Genomic DNA, 17,085 nt, shown 5'->3' with positions numbered 1-17,085 from the left:
CCAGACAGTGAAGTTCATCTGGCAAAGTCTCTCCAGAAAAAGGAGAGATTATGATTTCACCCACTTTTCAGGCTAAAACAGCTGCTTCTTGTGAGTAGACTGCGGGAACTGAGGTTTTTGTGGTTGACTTGTGAGTTGAGTAGCTGGGAGGCAAGGGATTTCAACCAAACTCATATTGTAGCCTATATGGACATAAGGTTCACTGAACCTTATTTCTTAATCACTTTCAGAAATTTATTTGCTTGTTTGCTGCACATCTTAACACAGATTAACTTTATACACATACACATACACACACACACACACACACACACACACACACACACAAATAAGCAATACCAATAATAATACTTTATTAAAGTTTATTGTAATATAAATTACAAATGAAAATAAAGATCAGGAAAAAAAGGTAAAAGAAGATGCAAGATAAGAAGAAAGAAAAAATTATGCAACACATCTTTAATCTGAATATACTTTTATTTCTGTTGAATCTATAAAAGGGCATTCTTAAAATAATTTGATTAGAAAAACATATGCATATGGCTACATATTATAAAAGATTAATTTTTGAATATAAATCTTTCGAAACTATAAATATTATTTGAAATAAACATTTGTATTTTTACATGATGCCATTAGCATATTTATTATTTAAATTGTATTGCTAGGTAGGGCTAGTAATAAAATATATTCTGCTTGAATAACAGAGAGATTACAAGAAAGATCTTGGTGAAATTTGATCATTCATAACTAAACAATAACAATACTACAGCCTTCTCCAATCTGGGGGTAGCATAAGGTTATACTGTAATTTTTAAAGTTTACAAACCAAGATGGGCTCCCTGGAACTAAATGAATTAAAGGCATCCATTTAGGAACTAATTTATTTTGCTTAGCCTTGAGTCAACTAAAGCCAACAGAGGAAAGATTGGAAAAGAAAAGATTATTTGCAGAATACAAAGAGATCAAAAGAACTTTTCAATTTATAGAAGGAACATAAAGCGATTGTACATATCACCTAATAGCTAACTATGAAGTTTTGTCATTTAGTCTAGAAGTATGTTGACATTTGACAAAAGAGCTTTTTTAATTGGTTCACACATTAGATGAATACTATTTGCTATGCTAGCAGTGCAACATCAAGTTTTCCTCTGAACTTATGCAAGTTTACATTCATTTCAACAAGGCATAAGATTGACCAGATCTTCCAAGTTAAAATGGCTTTGAAAGGTCATTCACATTTTCAGGACATGCCATCATTGCTGTTGCCAAATGAATGTGAGAATTTAAAATGCTATCATATTTTAAAATGTCAAACAAGTAAAAATGCCTTAACATATAAAGTTTTTTAACTTTATGCTGTAAATAGATTGATTTGTCTCAAATTATTTACCTGCACCAAATTGTCTGGTATAGTATACTATAGTTTAGCATTACTACAGTTCAGTAAAACAAAACACTGAAAAAGATAGATCACTACATTATTTCCTGTTAAAAGATCTAACTTTTATATTGTAAATGTGAAATTTAAAAAAACTGAAAAACAAAAGTTAAATTCACAAATTATGACATAATGCTCTTCTACTTCCAAATCTTAAATTTGAGAATATTTGTGTGATTTAAATTCCATGCTTTGTCTCAGTTAGTATCAGGGGTGGGATTCTACCAGTTCGCACCTATTCGCTAGGACCGGTTGTTAACATTCTAAGCAGTTCGGAGAACTGGTTGTTAGAAGAAATTACTGGCCTAATCCTGTAAGGAAGGCAGTAAGGAAACATTCTGGTGTTGCTTACAGAAACTGCCTCTCTGTTAACCCTTATTACATTCTTGGCAGGACTAGACTTCCTGTCTCTGGAACTTCTCTGGAGTTTTTTTCCCTCCTTTGCTGGTACTTTGCTTGTGTGGAGTGATCATTCAAAGTTACAATGGCACTGACTGTTGCAGCATCCCCACAGTCATGAGAGGCCAGGCGAGGAGATGGTGCCTCGATGTGAGTGAAATTGAGTTGGCCACGCCCAGCCAATAACATGACCACCAAGCCATGTCCATCCAGTCACATGACCACCAAGCCATGCCCACAGAACCGGTTGTTAAAAAAAATTGAATCCCACTCCTGGTTAATATCACAAAAGTTATTACTAAGAAGAGACATCAACTGGAATTTATTTAAATAGTTTGTCTCTAGAATATAAATGGTCCTCAGAAATAATGAAAACGCACAATATTTGCACTTAATTTCAGTAAGATCATAGTCTGTACATTAAAAAGCAAATGAATTTATTTCCAACACATGTGTTACTGTCCTACCACCCCCATTTTTACATCCCCAAACAATTTACTAATACTACCATATAACTAGTATATTACAGGCATCATGTAATTTCCGCCAAACAAAAAGGACATTTGTTAAAACCCTGTTGATTTCAAACCTATATGCATGTCACATTCCTGGCATCCTTATGTTCAACAATGTAATTTGAATTTCATATGTTCATCCTTCAGTGACTCCCTTGCCAGCTTTTAAGTTGAGATTTTCACTACTTTACTGAGCAAGTGAAAATTGAAATGGTATTTTGTTTGATTTCTGCTGGGTACCGTATTGACAAATGAAATCATCAACCTTACTATCTTTCTCTCCCTCTATATTCCCCCAAATAAAACAGAACTCACATGTGTATCATCTTTTTATGCTCTGATGAGTTCTATGCCATGCTGTAAAAAGATTGAAACTCAAGTAGATTATTTTCACCATCTCCTTCTTACACAAATCTTGTGGTTCATTCAAATCTTTAAACTCCAAATGTACTGTATAAGATTTCAGCCAAACACAGTAAGTCAGTAATCTATTCAAGGAAAACAGACAAAAGAACTACTCTCTATGTCTGATTTAAATACCAACTTGATTGTGTTTCCCATGAAGATATACTAATAAGGCAGGAGTTTCTCTAATGGAAGGAATCCCAAGAGGTTTATACTACATTAGAAGGCAATTACTGAGGCATTTCTGGCATAGGCTATTGCTGTTTCATCAATAGAACACAATTGTGACTGATTTCCATCTGCCTTTTTATACAAGGTCAGGTTGCTCACATTTATTTGTCAGGCTGCTCACATTTATTTGTATATTGATATAATCTTCCCTAGCACAGTTCCTTCAAAATTTGATGACATATTATATCATCCACTGCAGTGGTGGAATTCAATTTTTTTTACTACCGGTTCTGTGGGCGTGGCTTATTTGGTGGGCATGGCTTGGTGGTCATGTGACTGGGTGGGCATGGCCAAGTCAATGTCACCCACATCAAGGGGTGCCTCGCCTGGCCCCCTCCCCTCCCAGCCATTCCTTGTCACCCAGCCTCAACTTATCTATAGTTCTGTAAAAATGTTGTTCACCTTTTTTGACTTTATTATCTGCATGCTATAGATGTACTTTCATGGAATACTGAAAGGAGAAAATGGCTCACATGCTTTACTCACGAGTGTGATATAGGCAACAGGCTTTTAAGGGGCTACCACAAAGAAAGTGGGGGATGTATTTTCCAAAGCACCAGGAGGCAAACAAGAAGCAATGGATGGAAACTGAACAAAGAGAGAAGCAACCTAAAACTAAGGAGAAACTTTCTGACAGTGGACCTGCTTGTCCCCAGAAGTTTTGGGTGATCAATCAATGTTTAAAAGACTGGACATCATTTCTCTGAAATGTTATAGGGTTCCCCCAAAAGTCCCTTCTAAGTGTTATTCTGACACCTTTCCCAGGACCTCTACTCAGAGTTTGGCATCCTGTTTTCCTGCTTGAGCAGGGGATTGGACTAGAAGACCTCCAAACTCCCTTTCAACTCTGTTAAACACACATGTATTTATGCTCTGGACCATAGACATTGAATGCATGTAAACCCTGAAAAATATGTGGTAGCCCTGGGCAAAAGAAAGGCAGTAGAATCACTCTAGGTGTGGGGACAGTGTAAAATATTAACACATGATAAATAATGGAACAATTAAAAATACTAGCACAGAGTTTTCTCTCTCTCTCTCTCTCTCTCTCTTTCTTCCTATTTCCTTTTCTTTCTCTTTCTCTGTCTCTTTCTGTCTTTCTCTCCCTTCCTTTCTTTTTCTCTCTCTCACACACACACCACACTCTCTCTTCCTATTTCTTTTTCTTTCTTTCTTTCTCTTTCTTCCTCTTTCTTTCTCTCCCTTCCTCTTTTTTTTTCTTTCTTCTCTCTCTCTCTCTCTCTCTCATTCTCTCTCTCTCACACACACACACACACCCCTGTGAGCCTTCATTCCCTCTCACTCCAGGCACCTTACTCACAAGGGGAAGTGAATCCAGCATTAGAGAAGTTCTGCAGATAAACGGACTTGCATTTGAAGCTCCTGCAAACTTCCCAATGGCTGGATTCCCCCCAGTGTTCTTTCCCTCTCGCTCCAGGCACTTCACTCACAAGGGGAAGCGATACTTCTAGTATCCATGAAGAATCCAGCCTTGGAACAGTTTTGCAGGTTAACGGACCGCTGCTCCGCCCACAGTCATGTGTTTTCAAGTGGCTGCTTGGAAATGCATGGCTAAGGCAGGGGAGCAGTCCTCCTTTAAACTGGGACAGCGAGCATCGGGTGGGTGGGGCAAGCGAGTGAGCGGAAACTGGGCGACCAGGTTGGGGGCGTGGCCAGCTAGATGTTGCTACCGGTTCGGCGACCCACGCCAAATTTTTGCTACCAGTTCGCCCGAGTAAGTGAGAACTGGCTGAATAGCACCTCTGATCCACTGGCTGTGCTTACTAGTCTAGGAATGATGGATTTTGTGATCCAAGATTTTCAAAGGATACTCATCATTATAATATGTTATTCTATTTCTTTTTACTGGACATTCTGTTGGCTGCCCATCTTACCACAGGATTTCTTTTCTTATTTATACAACTTTGAACAGAAATGTAACTGATTTAAAAATATAGTCAACAACCTAAGTAACAGCAGTATAGTCAAGCTACATATTTAAAAAATAATTGTAGTATCAACAGTATTACTCTCTATGTAATAAATTATAAACAATTCCCCAATCATTTACTGGTAGATATTAATTCCATTATGTTATCAAAACAAAGTTTCCACATTTCACTCTATCTAGTGGAGATGGTTCCCTCCCTTCACTTCTACTACCATCTAGATGTTTTGGGGCTATTACTTATGCCATCTAAGCCATCATGGTCAATTGTGATCTGCTGCAGGTAGTTTCTGAAGGATATGATACAAATCACGACAAAAAAACAAAATGTCATGCACAAAAAATGCCATTTAGCAGTCAAGCTCATGACTTGTTTCAACCGTTATCTAGTACAAAATTTGATCTGTTTGTTCTTAATTTATCATCCATTAAAGAGCATTTTGTTTTTCAACATCTTGCTGGCCAGTGGCAAAAGACTGCAAGAACTGTAATTCAACACAGTTGACCATTATGGCTTGCTTCATATACCATGATTCAAAAATGATTCAAACCCTGATTTAACATCTATATGAATTGAACCATTATGCTTAGCGTGTCATTCTTGCTAGTAGAATGCATTTAGAACTGATACCTTAACCAAGCCTGATTGATTAGCCTTCCCCAATCTGCCATTACTTTCAGATAATATACCATTAACCTAACACATCTAGAGTGTATCTTCATGTTAAGATACATCAATTAAGTAAAATACTAAAGTCAAATTTAAAAGATTATACAGGTTAATTTACTTCTCTCAACATAGACACATTAAAAATATTTAGAGATTAAAAATAAGTTCTTAATTAATCTATTTTTATAAATATATGTTTTCTTATAAAATACAATGAAATATAAACATGCATTCATTTTTTACATTAAATTTTCTTTTTAATCCCCAGAAAAATTGCAACTATTCCAAAGCAGGTGCTTTAAAATTTCTTTAATCTGATAAAATCCTTGATTATATCAGGCTAGGGAAGAATGAAGATATTAGATGGTCATTCAACAGAGTCGCAGGACTTCTATCAGAATTTGGTATCTTGTTACTTTTGCCTACATTTCCCTATTTGAACTACAGGAACTAATTTATTCATATAAAAATTGCATCTTGCCGTTCAAGTATACATAGACCATTAAAGCTCAGAGCTATTAAAATTAGCTTAATTCAACCTCAATTACAAAAATAGAAAAGAGGCAGATACAGCAAGAAAAAATCATGCACTAAATATCAGATTACATTTCTGGAGAAACATACCTTTCTAAACCATATTTTCACTATGGTAAGAAACATTATTTTAAAAATTGTCAAAGCAGCCTTGCAAATAAATGTATGTGTGTTAAAGATACTCCTAATTCAGAGTCTACCATCACTTCAACTCCAGAGAGTGCTCTCCTCTCATCCATTCCATGCATAGTTCATTCTTTTAAATTCCAAACTTAATGGTTATATAGGCCCTCCTGTAATACCTGTTACTTTACTCACTTCATCACACTATAAATTAGCCCAGTTGCATTGAGTGTCTCCTGCTTATTGTGCTGGGAGAAATAAAGGGGGTAATAATTCTGCTCTAATGGTACCAATTATATCATGGACTATCCAAGCAGTAGCTTTTCACTATGAAGTAGTGGTTTGAAGTTCTTCATTTGAGTGGAGCTATTAAGATAATGGGTAGATTTGCAATGATGTCTATATTTTGTGATTTAAATATTTTCTGTCCTAATATGATTTAACTTTAAAATGGTTTAAATTATCTTTAAGTACAAACTAGGTTATATTATCTTTAAGTACAAATATCTGTATACCACAATTTGAAAATTACCTCAAGAACAATGAGAAACAGTGCACATAAAAGGCATGGCCCAGTTAGAATGAGACAGCAGCATTCAATAGCTTTCAGATTCTGTCAAGCAAGACACAATATTTTGCTTCATTCATGCCGCCTTTCAATAAGCCTCTATTCAAAACAAACGAAAAGGGCATAAGTCTAAAGTTGTGGAACTTACATAAAGAGGTGCTTCAGTGCAGCTCAATTCCATCATTGCAGCATCTGCAAATAGAGCAAACCAAGATAATTATCGCACACTTAATTGCAAAGCATTGATACTATACTGTGGATAGTCAAAGATACTAAGACCATCACCATGGTATCTGAAGAGTTCCATGAGCAATTCTCTGTCCCATACATTTGTAAAAGCAGCCCCTTTTTTCATTATCCTCCATAAGAAGGAAAACACAACAGGTGCAACCATTACAACCATTTTTTTTTTACAAAAACTACTTAAAATTAACTGAATTTGCATTATGTAAGGTCATCCAGGTGCCAATAAGTTTAATAAACTTTCCATTTGGAGACTCACCAAATAATGCTTGCAATTTAAATAAATGAAACATTACATAACCCACAGTTTATGTAACAGAAACAAGACAATACCTAATTAATGAAAAATAATAATTACCTAAATAATTCAAATTTTGTAACTATATTTGCCATTATTTAAAAAATCTGAAAGAGTATATTTTGATAATGCTATCAAAACACATTAGACAAGCTAAATCCTTTGTGAGCAAAATAATAAACTGACACAAATATGACATCTGAAATGCTAATATTAAAAAAAATAAAAAAAAATAAAGCCGTTTGGACTCCATAGTATACTCTGCCTCTCCTCACATGTTCCTTAAAAACATTGATTTTGCTAGGAAATAGTTACTGAGAATTCTTACAAAAGAATTAATATTATTATGTTCAAACTTTCTTAAATGTAAACACAGCCTCCATTCATTTTCAAACCTTCAATATTTCAGCCAAAATTAACAATATAACCAGATATAGATAATTTTCTCCCAGCTCTCTTTCTCATCCTCAGGGCTATAATCCTCTGACAAAGAAATTGTGATTGGAGACAGTTTATGCAACAGTAAATTTATTGTTGGTAGTCCTTGTTTAGCAATTGCCTCATTTAGCAACTATTCACAGTTACAACAGTGATGAAAAAGTAATTTTACAATCAATCTTCACATTTATGATCTTTGCAGGTCTGTAAAGCAAAGAAAAGTTGAAACAGGAACAGTTTCATAGTTAACATTCCAAAGGTAGATGGAAAAATAGAAGAATATAACTTTATTACGGTCTTAGACCAACAATAGTCATCAGTATTTACAATATATATAAAAAAATAGTACTGACACATTATAATACATTAATAGTGGATAAAAACATCCCTGTTAAGAAAATACATGTTCTCAAACAGTTAGGGTCACTCCCTAGTTTATATAAGTGGAGAGCCAATAAGTAGGTGTGTAAATATCATTTTCCAAAGATTGTTCTATCTCCAAAAATTGGCACAAATTGACAGCTATAATTCTGTAATCAATTTTTTTCTTGTAGACACTGCAGTAACACAGAATTTTACCACTGCACGCATAATAGCCAGGTTTGAGTCCTGGAGGAAAAAGCCTACTTAAAAATTGTCTGCCCTCCCTGGCAATCTCTCTACTAAGGGGAGAATATACAATGACCTATAAACTCTGTATAACTCACAGTACAATAAAACATGCGAGATACCTTCAACTTCTCCTTTACCACATATACATACCCGTTCTGCTATTGGTGTTTTCTTACACCTGCCCTGAAGGAATGGGAAATATTAAATCTGGCTCTGAAGAAATCTATGATTTGTTTTGGGAAGATTAGATCATTTAGATATCTTGCCGATTCCCACACTCCCTGTTTGATTCTGTCCCTGCTGTGGCAAGCCAACCTATTTAGTTCTTCTTGCAACTCCATGTCCTTCATTCTATTGATTACTACTTGCTTTGCTTGGTCAAAGTCTAGGGACATTAAGAAAATTGGTGAGAGCCCATAGGAGCCCAGCTTGTGCTTCCAGGGGGAGGGGTAGTTATCAGTCAGTACTAGCAGGATCAGTCCCTCTGAAAGAAATGCATTTTTAGCCAATGAATGATCGCCATCTTCCAAGCTCTTACCTCAATTTGAGGCATGCCTGTCTCGATTCTTAACTGGACATTTGGAATTCCTTTGGGTGCAACTAAGATGTCTCGCAAGAATTTGGTTTGTATAGGTTCTAGCAAGTCTTTTTTTACAAGGATTCCTGTTTGTGCCCCATATAGAATTTGTGCCAATGTTTTGGCCTCAAAAAATTTTGAGGCCACAAGTACTGATTGCCCTCCACCGGTGTAAAAAAAAATGTTTAATTGCATTTGAGGATCTATAGGCTGCTTGCAATGTGTGATCCAGGTGTGCTTTCCATGTTCCTTGTGAGTGGAAAACCACCCCGAAGTATCTAAATGTCCTAACCTGTTCTAAACTATGTCCTTCTATTTTCCAGGAGTATTGTCTAGGTCTTTTAGCAAAAACTAAAACTTTTGATTTGTCAAAGTTAAGGACCAGCTTATTCTGTGTACAATATTCAAGTGCTGCCATAATTGCTGTCTTCAGTTCTATGGGAGTATGTGAAATTATAGCAGCATCGTCGGCATATAGGAGAATTGGAATTTTATATTGTGCTACATTAGGAGGATGTAAATCAGACTTCTGTAAGAGATTGATCAGGGAGTTAATATAGAAGTTAAAAAGGGAGGGGGACAGGATGCAACCTTGCTGTACCCCTTTTTGTACCCTTACTGAACCGGTTAAAGTCCCTTGAGGATTACACCTCACTTTCAAGGTGGAATTAGCATACAATTTTTGTATGAGGAAAAGGAGGCGCTTATTGATGGTAGTGCATTTTAATTCCTCCCAGAGAGTGTTCCTGGATATTGAGTTGAAGGCCTGCTTAAAATCAAGGAAGGCCACAAAAAGCGAGGATTTTTTTTTTATGTATTTTTGAAACAGATGTTGAAGTACCAAAATATGATCTTCCTTCTCTAAAACCAGCTTGCTCATCTTTGATTATCCCCCCAGATATTAGCCAATCCTGAAGTTTATAGTTTAGAAATTGGCATACAATTTACTAATAACATTCAGAAGGCTAATAGGTTTATCATTGCCTGGATCATTTCTATTACCTTTTTTATAAACTGGTGTGATAATTGCTACTCCCCAATCTCTTGGCATACAGCCCGTTTTATCTTTAAATGTAAACAGAGAGACTAAAAGTGGAGCCCACCAACTGGCATTCTTTTTGATTATTTCTGGCAGGACATTATCAGCTCCTGGTGCCTTATTAGCTCGTTCTGGTTGTTAGGAATGATAGTCACCTAACAGTTGGGTTGGAAATATATAAACCAGGATAGTAATTTAATACTGTATCTTTAAGAGAATGCTGTAATTGTGATTGGCTGAGGTTCCTCCAATGGCCATAAGATGGAGCCAGAAATGTGGTTTCTTTCTCTTTGCATTTCCTGTTTTGCCATATTGCCTGGTTGTCGTTCTGCTTGGATTGTTGTGAGTCTTGCAACTGTTAGCAAACTCCATTTACTGAACTTTGTTTATGATACTTAACTTCGTTTTTGGATTATCCCTGGACTGATATTAACTGCTTTAACCGTGTATGATTTGGACTGTTTGTTGGAATTTGTTTACCCATTTACTGGAAGTAAAACCTACATTTTACTATTCAGTGTATCTGTATGCTGGATGTGTGTTATTCAACACCATTCTCACTACATTTCCCTGAGTGCACTCACTCTCCTAACGGGGAATACCTCAATACTGGTCAACCGGGATATCTCTCCTGGTGTAACTGGGGGCCAATAAGGAGTTTGGTCCAAACTAATTTGACGCTCCTTAGTTACGTAGTCGGGGTCTGTATATAGCTCTCTAAAATATTCTTCCCAGGAATGAATCAGTACCTGATTAGTTGGGGGTAAGGAAATTTCCCCAATCCTCTAGTGATGTACAAAGGAAAATGGATGTTTTTCAACTTCTGCTATGTTCATAGCACCCCTCTTAATGACAATCAGACTGTGCCCATCTGCCCCTTTACATTTAAAAATAATAATAAAGGGATCTTAATTTTTAAAGAATGAAGAGCTAATAAATTGCAAAATTCAAGGAACATTTATATTTCCAAGAATTCCTTTAAGCCCAAGCATTCTAGACAACAAGGGGCTTAATGAAGGGGGGGCAGGGGAGCAGGTAATATTCCAATATATATGACTGGTGTGTCTCCTTAGCAGTCATTTTGAACAAGAAGCCGATCCAGAAGTTATTTCCTAAAAGTAACCTCAACATGTTCTGAAAATTCTGAATGAGACACTTTAGAAAAGTTAGCTTGTTTCACAAGGAAAGGTACTGATTTTGAATTCATTATATAGCTGTACTCTGGCAGCAATCTCTATTTAATAGGAGTTGCTTTTCTACATGATTCAGCATGTTGAAGAAATTACTCACATGCAATTTCTAATCTAGCACATAGGAAACTACAATAAGAAAGAATAGGCATGGGATTGGTTACTGGGCAGACACATCCTAAATGAAATTGGGTTTACATGGAAATTAAGTCGGTTAGGTTTTATAGGAAACAAAGATGTATTTTTTCCATTAGGACAACCTGGGCAGCAATTTTTTTCCTTGTTCTTATCACTTTGTGTGTGCCCAAGAGAAGCTGATGCATATGTAGGAGTTGGGCATTGAATAGAGAGAGATAAAGTACACAGATGCTGACTTTGTTCTCCTTTTAAAAGCATAAGGTAAAGAGAGGTTAGTCAAGTTTAATAGATGAAGAATTGCTGTGAGCAAGATTTTACAAAACAACTGATTCATTCACATAAGAATCTGGATTTGGGAGGCTGAGGGAAACCTAATCATTTTCCCCAGTTGGATGTTGGTGTTGTTGCTTAATTCAACTATGTAAATCCTTTTTTGCTGTCCATTGATTAGATTTAATGATACAGTGGAGTGGGTTGTGATGGCCACAAATTGCCCTCCTTTCTCTGTAGACAGAAAAGTGGGGAGGTAACTGAAGAAATATTTTCATGCATTAGAATTAAGAAATAGATGTTTGGAGACAGAAAGGAATTTGAGGTATAAAACCAAAGAGCAAGAAGTTTATTTTCAGACTGTGCGGACTGTAATACTGTACTGAGTAACTGAGTAATTAGTTTATTAAAACTATATTTAGTTAAAGATTCTGTAATGTCCTTCTTTCAACAAATCCACAATGAACATCTCCAAAACCTCGGGTGAAATTACTCAGAAGATATTTGAATTTAATGAATTGCAAAATATTCTCAACACAACAAAAATCGTATTGGAAATATAAATAAGGAAGTTATTCTTGATAATTTTTCTTCGTTTTATTCAAGATGAATATTTTGCAAACTCACTACACCTCTATTTAGCACAGTCTGTAATTTGTACCACACAGTGTACAATGAGTCAGGAATTACTTACACATTTCTTCTTCCGGATCTACTTTTCTCCAGTATAACAAAATAAATTTCTTTAGTTAAAAAGGTATTACTACTACAGAACTGTGTTAAGTGTTACCTTAATTACTTGCAAAGATTCTCTTCTATCCGTGTACTTTTTCTTTTTCTAAATAATTTATTTTACAATAAAGATTTTGATCTGACAGTAAATCAAAGTTGAAATTATCTAGTTTATTCTCCAGATGCTCCTTCTACCCAACATGTCAAACAAGAAAGTATGCAATTTTTGCTTAGTCTATAGTCAGAAAAAAATATTGGTTTTGCTATACACTTACTCATCATTTTTAAGATACAAGATAAAAGAAGTAGAAAAAGTTGATTAAAGGGTACTTAATCCTTTTGGTCCATAATTATTCTCAAATCAGATCAGATTCAGCTGTTAGTCTCTCTTCTCCATAGTTCAATCTCAGCTATGAAAATGGCAATGCCAGCTGTCTATAATAATTATCTGCAATCTGTATCCTACAGAAACAGATTATAAACATTAAGCCCTAAGAAGAAAGCAAGTACTGCTTATATACCAAATATCTAAGTACAAAAGAGTTCAAATTACTGTCTAGTGCCTTTAAATTCTAGAAGGTCTACTCTCACTCCAGGGAGTGCCAGCTTGAAAGGCTGCTATAATATCACTTTCTAGCTTGTATTTTATTAAAACACTTTGCTCAAGATAGGTCTCTACACTTATGATGCTCTTTGTTTATACTTGGTGAAAGGCTCCAGCAAAAGTCCATAAAAGTAAAATATTTTTAAGGCTGCTTACTCTTGGCATTCAGGTTTAAATAGCAATTATTCTTGTCAAAAGGCAATTGTATCAGACTGCAGAAAATATGAAGACAAGAGGTTATCTCAGAACACCACCAGTAACTATAAAATGATTCTCAACAGACTAGATATCAATGGCTAATATTCTTGTATCCCCAAAATCTTTATAGTATTTCAGTCTGCTTCTTTCAACTATTTACAACAGATTCTGTACAAGAATTAGACACTCCAGAGGTTCTGAACTTACAGCTTCCAACATTCCCCAAAACATGGTTGATTGTGTTAGATGCTGGGAATTTGAATTCAGAAGTACCAAAGTTTTTTAACTGTGCTTTTTCAATGACTGCAGTGGTTTTCCAAATGTGGAGTAGATTGCAGTCTACTTGAGCATTTTGTAAGGTCTCCACATTAGGAATATGCAGCTAGTGCTCAACCATTAAGCAATAGTCCCTAACGAAAGCAGATATATTTAATCTCTAACTCATTCAATACCACTAGAAACTCAACATGATTAGACGCTTGTCTGCCCAAACATATACCAAACACATCCGGGAATGAAAATATATGTGACAGCTATCCTTATATCACTTCTAACAGGTATTATGCTAAGCAATATCTCAAGCATCAAACACTCTAGGGAACATCCTCAGTCTTCCATGCAGAAGGATAGCCACAGTCATTGTTTTAGAAAATGCTCATTATTTCCTTTCAATAAGCCCTGGTAGAATCCCATGTTAATGGTATTTCCTGAAACGGACGTGCAACAGGACACATAATTGATCCTCTTTGACTTCCTGCTCTTGTACAAGATCTTGTTAATATCATAAGCAGTAATGTTAGCCCAATTTGAGTAGATTTTGAATATGAACAGAAGCAAGCATCTTAAAATGGTGAATTGTCTCAAAGATGAAGCAAAATTCAATATTTTTTTCTTCTTCTTCTTCCTGGAGGAAAAAGGAGGAACTGGATTATGTTCATTGTGATGCAAACCTCCTTAGAGTACATTAGAACCTGCATATAAAAAAATTCCCCACAGCAAAAGAGCTTTCATTGAATTATCTCTGCTTGCCTAAAAGTGAAAAACAAAGACACTGTGTAAACATGGTACATTGTTTTAATAGAAAAGGGGATTTTGTTAACAATTGTTTTAGCTTGCATTCCTTGAAAATGAATCAGATTAAGCAGAGAACATAACATAAAACACTGCTGGCAAAGTGATGGTTGGGCACACAATTAACTGTATTTTTTTTCTTTTATCAGAAAGATTCATGCTGCTATTGTTTGAACACACAGCAGCATCCAGCACCTGCCAACTACTTTGTAAATCCAAAGATGGAAAAATAAATATTTAGTACCACACAACACAAATGGCTCAATGTACTCAATATACAGTATTAAAGAATCCATGCAGTCAGAGAAAAACCTGAAATCTATACATTGACAGAATTCAATATGCATAACTGAATAAGTAAAATGAATTAAGTAAAACTATGGCTTGTGACAAACAGGACACAAAAGAATGTTCACTTAAGGCTAGTATCAAAAGAACTACTTCTATGGAATCTTTCACCTTTTAAATTAGAACAATACATTCTGGGTCACAGCCTGCTTTTTTACAGGTTTGATTTCATGTGTTGGTTTTTCATGTGATATAACCAGAAAGTCTTTTTTGCAAGAATGCCTCTGACCATTACAAAAATGAAAAATGGAGGCCATATAATCCAGTGTTTTGTTTGTAACTATGCCTACTTTTCAATGGGAAAAAATATTAAAATAAGTTAGAAAGGTAAGGAGAATTGAGCGGGGGTGGGGGGGAAGCAAGAGAGCAACTTCACCAGCTTGCCTTCTTGGACTGGATATGCTCACCATGGCAACTCTTCTGTGAGAAAATCCCAAACATGCTTTCAAAATTCCGAATATAGACTTCAGCTTTATACATATCCCAAGCCCAGATACATGTACGTAAGCATTTTTGCATCATTTTTTACATTATGTGGAACAATCATACTTTCCTATTGACTTTTCAAGCAGACAGCTTAACCCAAAGAACTGGCTCCCATCTATTTCCTGTTTGACACCTCTGTTAAGTAGCTAATACGAAGCAACTAGCCTAAACAGATGTAGTGCTGACAAATGTAGGGCTCTTCAGTCTTTTCAGGAACCCATACTCCAGTCTAAAGCCAATTTTATTCTTTAGCCTAATGTTTAACTCATTTCCTTTACCTCAAAAAATTAAAATTGAATAATCTGAATCATAATTTTACTCCAACCTAATCCACTTGCATATTATAAACTGCACCCAAAAAACTTGACTGAAGTCTAAATATTGAATGAATGAAAATCTCAGAACCAAAAACAGCACATTGAAGCATAAGCATGATGCCCACAAACTTGCAAATCCACATGTAAAAGAGTACAGGAACAACAAATGGTAGTTTACCAACTCCATAATTCTAATCATGGTCTAATGAAGTATGAGCATGTCAAAACTACAGGTAAGGGAAGAAGCAAAGTAAACCACATTTATTTCTCTAGTTTGTACACAACATGAAGATTCTAAGTTGACATGTCTTGACAACGCATTGACAGATTAACTTCTCTATCACCTGCATTTAAAGCCCCAATATCTCACAACCACTAATTATAAGGGCTAAAGATGGAGAATATATCAACTTATTTGCATACAAAGGTTAAAGCCTAACCTTGACCCAATCTCCTTTGCAGGCAAACAAACTTTTTGTCCTACCCTTCTGCAACTTCTTTTTTGAAGCAGCATTACAGTAAAAGTTGATTAAGAAGTTGGAAGATTGCGTCTTTGTGATTGGGACATACATATTAATTTTAAAATCTCACCTGGTCCTATAATAGTGCATAAACTACAAGTTCCAGTCATCATTTTATGGCTTTCAACAGAAGTTGTACATTTTGTTCTAAATTTGGCTGCAGTTCTATATACTGTACTTCTCTACAAGACATGCTTGGTGTGGTGTCACTGCAAGTCATCTTGATATTTCAGCTACTGCAGAGAGAACACTGGTGCTCAAAGAACTAGCAAAAAAACATAATGACCAAATAATTAATGGTCACAAATCATGGTTATTTATTGTTTTATTTTATTAAAGGTATTTCTATAGCACTTTTAATTTTTAAAAACTTTTAAGTTGTCTATAATTGAACGATGTGATTAAAAATCAAGGCAAAAAAGGAACAGAGTAAAAATAATCACATATATGCATGTATGTGTGTGTGTATGTACACACACACATTTATATTGTTACTGATGGGAAGACCAACATAGAAACATGTATTTTTAGAAACTGTCCAATATATATCAATATTGGAGGGAACCAGCATTATCACAGAAGGGAGATCATTGATACAGTAATTTTGTCTCAGAAAGGATGTCCTTCTCTGGATACCAACCAGCATTCTGCCAGTCACAGGATGGAAAGTTGGCCCTCCCTTGAAGATTTAGGCAGCTGCAAAGCTGATGAAGTTAAGGTATTTGGGGGGGGGGGGTTCATTTATATCCCTCCTTTCATCCAGGAGCTGATGGAAGCATAGGAAGCTCTACTTTCTATTTTCCCCACAAATCTGTGGATAAGTTGGACTTAGAGAAAATCCCCTAGAGAGTTTTCACAGCTAAGGGCAAGCAGAATTTGGGCTTCCCAACTCTTCATCTAACATTTAACCAGTACACCTCATTGGCTCTTGTACTTTGGTCTCACTTCTTTTTATATTAATTTGGCTTTGGCCTGCCAAGGTTATATGATTCCAAGTGCATATTATTCACATGTATACATTTACAGATTTAACACACATTTAGAGATAATTACTCTTTCCGAAACATTTATTTACTTATTCACTGAGTTCAATTTTGGTACTGCTCAACTCTTTAGCCACTCACACTTGTGCTACCATGGGAAAGACTGACTGACCTATGTGCTAGCTC

At 35.6% G+C, this 17,085-nt stretch overlaps 1 protein-coding gene across 1 annotated transcript in view; it reads right to left on the bottom strand.

Annotated features, from left to right (window-relative positions):
- The window catches only part of ARHGEF28 (Rho guanine nucleotide exchange factor 28), a 139,508-nt gene that overhangs the window by 117,403 nt on the left and 5,020 nt on the right, over positions 1–17,085 (bottom strand). Inside the window, exon 2 of the mRNA XM_026718072.2 lies at positions 6,983–7,026. Coding sequence (XP_026573857.1) covers positions 6,983–7,026 — 44 coding nt within the window. The remainder of the gene's footprint in view (positions 1–6,982; positions 7,027–17,085) is intronic.

Source organism: Pseudonaja textilis, chromosome 2 (assembly GCF_049901715.1).
Source record: "Pseudonaja textilis isolate UNSWEBS1 chromosome 2, rPseTex1.2, whole genome shotgun sequence".
Lineage (NCBI taxonomy): Eukaryota > Metazoa > Chordata > Lepidosauria > Squamata > Elapidae > Pseudonaja > Pseudonaja textilis.
Note: the sequence above shows the minus strand (reverse complement) of the source record. Positions and strands in the feature narration are given on the sequence as shown.